Raw genomic sequence first — 6733 nt, 5'->3', positions numbered from 1 at the left:
AAATTTCATCCAAATACCCACAGGTCATCCTAATATACTAATACTAATATTCTTTACTAATACTAATACTACTTAAAACATTAAATAGTCTAATAATTTATTTTCAATGTAATTTTGGTAGAACTGCTTGGCCTACTCTAATTTTTTGTCATAATGAACAAGACGAACTGATATTTTATTGCCGCAATGTGTTATGTGTCATTAATGTAGTTAATGTGTTTATCATACGGTCTTTTTAGCACATCTGTTAGATAGATAGATAGATAGATAGATAGATAGATAGATAGATAGATAGATAGATAGATAGATAGATAGATAGATAGATAGATAGATAGATAGATACGGACCAATCAAAAGCTCCTTTTTACGTCATGACGTCCCCACCCGCCTGCGTAGCGACGACACAGGAGTGTAGGATGTAGCACAGGACGTGGCTAGCGAGCTACTAGTTACAGTAGGACGTCCGAAAATATAACAACATCGTGATTTGGATCGATTTTACTACGTGTCCAAGTAAGTAAATTAGTCAGTTGCGATGTTTTCTGCTAATGTGGCTGATTGTAAACGGCTATTTGTTGGTGTAGTTTGCCCAGACTGGGGTCTGTCTGGTTAGCTCGATAGCTAATATCAGAGGAAACCAACGGTAACGTTACCGTAGGTGCTATCAGTGCTATCTAGTTAGCAAGTATTAGCCACATTTAATTCATGACAAGCAAGCTACAGTGACATCTGAACACAAGCAGTTGGTTATTTATTCAGGATGACTCCACTTAAGCTCATTGTGAACCCAAAGGCAATGCAATTTAGTGTCACGTTACCAGCGATATAACATCCTACACGTAGCTAACGTTAGCAGGTAGATTTAGCTTGTTTGCAAGGCATGTTGAGTGCGATGGGAGGAAAAGGATCTGTAAATCGCCTCCAGACCGGTAAATGCTGCTTTCACCGAAATTAGGTCAACCACCAGCCAGCTGGGACAACAGGATGCTCTCCTCAGATGTTGGAACTCGGCTGGTGCCGTTTCACACGTCGAGGATAATGTTAGAAAGTACTTCGTTACGGATCAAGGACGTCGCTTTTGGGCTCTAGGCTGCGAATGATATGACTGTGTGCTCAAATTTCTTGAGTCATCGTGCGTTTACACCGATTAAATAATAAGGCAAAATATGTTAATAAGATGCCAATAGTTTACTCGTTTCTACCTTTATAAAGTAATCCGAGTGAAGTGTCTGGTTTGTGTCTGATTATGACGAGAAAGCTGGAAAATCACTGATATCTCTGCCATTTAAATATGTCTGTAGATTAGATGCATTGATGTTGTATATATCATGTGGGGATTGCATAGCATTACTCAGCTCATCGTCAGCTACCCAATTGTCTTTTGTAAAAACAACATAACCATTGTGAATAATTACATTTTTTGCAGGGGGTGTCTGTGTCTCTTTCACCAGACAGATTATTTCTGCCAGATATGATGTATCGGCACTACTTCAAGAGCTGAATGGAAGCATTTGAGGCCTTTTGTGAGTGAGGTATGCTTAAAGAAGTCTGTATATATGTGTGTGAAATAACTACAGTCATTGATACAAATAAGTTGTCTGAAAACCTAATTTGCTTGGTTGTGTGTTGCTCAGGAGGTTGTGGATCCCAGTAATGTATCATGGGGTACGACGTTACGAGGTTCCAAGGGGAGGTGGATGAAGACCTGCTGTGCCCTATATGTAGTGGAGTGCTCGAAGAACCAGTGCAGGTAAGTCACTGTTTGAAAGATTACCCGCCCTTGATTTTGTCAACGTGTTTGACATTTTTCATTTTATGGGACTCTGTGTGCTCTTTTTAATTTCAGGCTCCGCACTGTGAGCATGCCTTCTGCAATGCATGTATAACACAGTGGTTTGCCCAGCAACAGATTTGTCCAGTTGACCGCACAGTAGTGACACTAGCTCATCTCCGACCTGTGCCCCGCATCATGCGCAACATGCTGTCCAAGCTTCAGATCAGCTGTGATAATGCTGGTTTTGGCTGTACAGCCACACTGCGGCTGGACCAGCTGCAGTCACACCTTAAGGACTGTGAGCACAACCCTAAAAGGCCTGTCAACTGTGAGGAGGGATGTGGGTGAGTGGATCCGGCAGAAAATGTACACTGGCCTATAAATGTTGGGTTCATTGATTATGAATTTCTTATCACCCAGTTGCTCAACCGAAGTGAATAATAATCACCACTCAATATTTGACCTGTAAAGTATTATTCATATCTGTCCTCTGTATGGTATTAAATCCTCTGTTTTCTCTCCTGCGATTCTGTCTCCCCCACTCCTACAGGCTTGAGATGCCCAAAGATGAGCTGCCCAACCACAATTGCATCAAACACTTGCGGAGCGTCGTCCAGCAGCAACAGACCAAGATTTCAGAGCTGGAGAAAACTGTGGCAGAGCATAAACACCAGTTGGGGGAACAAGTAAGAACATTTGCCTGCTCATCCATCTAGTAGCTACAAAATACTTTGTGAGCCTAGTCCTGATTAATGTTTTTACAAATGTATGTGTAGCAGGTTTAGAAATAGCCACTTTATATTGACAGCTTTCTACGGAATAGGTACTATTCCGTACATCTGTTGCTATTTTTTCCAACTGCTATTACCTGCTGTCTGTAATACCTAAATTTCCCTGGCTGGGATTAATAAAGTCTTATCTTATCTATAATTCACTCCAATTCTAATTTCCAAAAATATTTTTGGATCTGGGTTTATTTAGTGCTCAAATAATTTGGCTACAGATTATGATTATTGTTTTGTAGAATGTTTGCCTGATAGGGTCTTTTTATGGATGACATAGATGCATTGCTCTGAATAGGTTCCTTTTGATTTGTGTATGTTCTGTTTGTGTTTTGAACTCACTGTTTCTGTGAAGTACATATTTTGAAGAGTCGTATTGAGTAGGTATATAGGACAGAATCTATTTTTCTCATGTGACTAAAAATGTAAAAAAAAAAAAAAAAAACACCTTACAGTCGTAAGCTTTAGGGCATTCAATCGTTCGCAACTGGACCCCATCAGTTTGTCTTAGAATACGTTTCGGGGTGACAGAGGAAGAAAAGAGAGACAGACGGCATAACATCATCATTCCATATGTGTCTGGTGTATCAGAGAAACTCAGGCGAATCTTCAACAAACACAACATCCCAGTACATTTCAAACCTGGTAACACTCTCAGACAAAGGCTGGTGCACCCCAAAGACCAGACACCTCACACTCAGAAGAACAATCTGGTGTATGCAGTCCAGTGCAGTGAGGAATGCACAGACTTGTATATTAGGGAAAACAAACAGCCACTGAGCAGACGCATGGCACAACACAGAAGGGCTAACTCTTCAGGTCTATACTCGGCTGTTTACCTGCATCTCAAGGAGAAAGCACACTCCTTTAAGGATAAAAATGTGCATATTCTGGACAGAGAAGACAGATGGTTTGAAAGAGGACTACGAGAAGCCATCGATGTCAAGGTTGAAAAACCATCTTTGAACAGAGGGGGAGGTCTGAGACACCACCTATCTCCCACATACAATGCTGTCCTTTCATCTCTCCCTAAGAGATTCAAAGATTTAGCCTCTGAAAATAAACAACAAAGCCATTCACACATGGCTCAAGGAGCCCCCCAATGACAACAATAGGACACTAACGAGGCAATCGACTGTCGTTGACACCCAGGGGTTGCACCCTACCCCACCTTAATGGGGGGATCGTTTGCCTCACAATAGAGTGATACCATTCTTGGTTTTGGGGGTTGGCCTCACTCAGGGGACAAAAGATCCAAGCTGCATTTTTAAGTTCAGTCCATTACATCTGTTTTTAAATTTTGGACTTTGAATACTTGAACACAGTCAAGTATTTAAAGTCTAATGCTGCATTTATTGTGTTTGAGACATGAGATATGAGATTCAGATGTGAGAGTTTGGTCATGTTACAGTATTGCAAAGAAGGAAAAGAAGAATATTTGTATATGATTATCTTGTAACCTGTAAGGCACGGCTTTTACAATACATATTCTTAATAGCTAGATGAGAATCTGGCAAAACTAAAAAAATTGAGCAGAATACTTGATACAAAGAAATTGATAGAAATATGTTACATCCTGATGTGTGCAGCATTTCAGGGCCATAAGACTAGTTAATTGTTATAAATTCCTGTTTAGCTTTAGGAGATTTTGTGAAATCAGTCTCTGAAGATGATGCTTTTAATTTCCAGAAACGGGACATTCAGCTGCTAAAAGCCTACATGAGGGCAATCCGCAGTGCTAACCCTAACCTGCAAAACCTTGAGGAGAGCATCGAGTACAATGAGATCTTAGAGTAAGTGAAGTTCCTCTTGTGTCCTGCTTGGTATTCTAATATCAACTCTGTCAGGGAGCTGCAGCTCAGCCCCTAATTTATTTCTTGTGGCTTTCACTTTATCTTCTCTTCAGGTGGGTGAACTCCATGCAGCCTGCCAGAGTGACACGCTGGGGTGGCATGATCTCCACTCCTGATGCCGTGCTCCAGGCAGTCATCAAGCGCTCCCTCATCGACAGTGGCTGTCCTCTCTCGATTGTGAACGACCTGATCGAGAACGCCCACGAGCGTAACTGGCCGCAGGGACTGGCCACGCTCGAGACGCGGCAGATGAACAGGCGCTACTATGAGAACTACGTTGCCAAGCGTATCCCTGGCAAGCAGGCAGTGGTGGTGATGGCCTGTGAGAATCAGCATATGGGGGAGGATATGATCCTGGAGCCCGGCCTGGTCATGATCTTTGCGCACGGAGTGGAGGAGATCTTATAACTGTACAGCTAGCTGAACTGATCCAGAGACAAGTGGGGACGTTTTGCTTGGGGGTTTGCTGTGACGAGTAGGTTTTTCCTCACTGGAGTGAAACCTTCTGAATCAATCTGGCTTATTTAAAATAAAATCTTATAAGAGGCTCACTCCTACGCTTGATACCTATGCCTTAAAGTAAGGACAAATATATTATGAACCTGTCAAATAGAAACTTAATCTGACTGATATCTAAGATAAAAGGTGAGATGTGATGTTTACAAGGTTTATATTTGGTGCATTATATGATCTGATTGTTCTGCTCCATGTCCTAATGTAGTAATAAGCTTGAACCCCAGTTTAATGTCCTCAGTTGTATAAATGCTTGTAAATACAAATACTATATTGAATTCTAAATGTCATTCTCTTATTCCTCTCACTGTAATTAGATTGTGGTTTTTGTTCATCTCAGTTCGGTTTTGTCAGCCTGTGTTACTGTCTGCAGGGACGTTGATTTGGAAGATTTTTTTCGCGTGCTTGCTTTAGTGTTTAGTTTCCTGTGAATATTTCACAAGACGTTGTGCTTCTCAGTTTAGATTGTCTAAACCTTCTGTGCCATTTGTTTTATTTATTGTGTTGCCTTTGACACAAACATGCTTGAAGATGTTACCATTTGATGTATGGAAATCTGCCTTTTTCGGTGCATTTGAAGTTTATTGCAGGAAGAAAATTGAGTTTGTGTTTTCTTTGTTGCCTCAGTTGTATATAGAGTCTGAATGTTGGGCCCAGTTTAAGTGTTAACTCTGAAGTTTAACATTTGGGATTTAACTATGTATAATGAGTTTTATTTGACAAATCATAATGGGTCACTTCATATGTTAAATGATCCTTATGTCTCTTTCTGATGATTGAAACATAGGCATTGATCTTTTCATTCTTCACAAACATCTTTTCACTAAAGTGTCACTAAAAACCATAGCTTTGAGATTGTAAAAATATTTGTTAAGTCACAGTTATGGCTTTTGAGAGGTAAAATGTTTCACCATTAGTCACTTACTGCTGTAGTAAGACAAACAAGACTTCAGATGTCCACTATGAAAGCCCACACAAGTGCAGTAAACCGCTGAGTTTGGATTGTGCCCTTTATTATTTTCCCTCTTACTGTTTTTATTTGTTTCGTGTCTGTTATGTACTGTGCTGTACAGACGAGAAAGTAATAAAAATGTCAATCTTCATCCCAAAAGAATGTATTTTCTCATTGGGATAACAAGGTTCTATATTTAGCATTTTAATTAGGAAAGAATGCAGTTCCTTGTTTTACCACACCATGTCATCAGAGATCTGCAGGGAGGTATATTTCTTAAGGGCACATCGGCTTAATGCATTTTGTAAAAACTTCAGTCTGGAGAAAATGATTGCTGCTTTTAAGAAATCAGGGCAGTGAGCAGGAAATATCAGCTGTGAAGTGCTGTTGATCCAGGTTAAGAAAATGAAGAGGAAAGTTTAACCACAAAACTCAGGGGGAGGAAGGTCTGGCTGCTCTGACCTGACTCACTCTGCTTTTCTCTGTCTAACCCAGACACCCACATGCTTTCCATGTCTGTTATCCTCTCTTGCCAGCCTTGTTCTCATTGTGGAGCCTAATCCCTCACCATTGTGGTCACTGGAATGTGAAATCATGTGCTTTACCAAATACTGTGGCTCTGTTATTGTCCACACATATTATGTGATGTGGTCGGTTGCTGCTCAGTGTACAGCTGCTCCCATACTAAGCAACATATGTCTAGCTGAAAATATGTTTCAGTGACCTTAAAACAATCTTATAAGCAACATATTCACAGACAATGTGCAACACAATTATGTACGCTGTGGCAGAGGAAGTATTGAGATCCTTCACTTGAGTAAAAGTAGCACAAACACAGGTATTTGAGGTCTGTGCAGTG

General features: G+C 40.6%; 1 protein-coding gene across 1 annotated transcript; it reads left to right on the top strand.

Moving 5' to 3' along the window:
* The first annotated feature begins 396 nt into the window (after positions 1-396).
* Positions 397-6033, top strand: rnf41 (ring finger protein 41). Its single transcript, XM_041946124.1, has 7 exons — positions 397-513; positions 1427-1532; positions 1635-1750; positions 1847-2118; positions 2325-2460; positions 4246-4349; positions 4463-6033. The coding sequence occupies exons 3-7, from the start codon at positions 1661-1663 to the stop codon at positions 4815-4817; spliced, it is 957 nt and encodes a 318-aa protein (XP_041802058.1). The 5' UTR covers positions 397-513; positions 1427-1532; positions 1635-1660; the 3' UTR covers positions 4818-6033.
* Positions 6034-6733: the final 700 nt, after the last annotated feature.

This window comes from Chelmon rostratus, chromosome 10 (genome assembly GCF_017976325.1).
Source record: "Chelmon rostratus isolate fCheRos1 chromosome 10, fCheRos1.pri, whole genome shotgun sequence".
NCBI lineage: Eukaryota > Metazoa > Chordata > Actinopteri > Chaetodontiformes > Chaetodontidae > Chelmon > Chelmon rostratus.
This window is presented reverse-complemented; position numbering and strand designations above follow the sequence as displayed.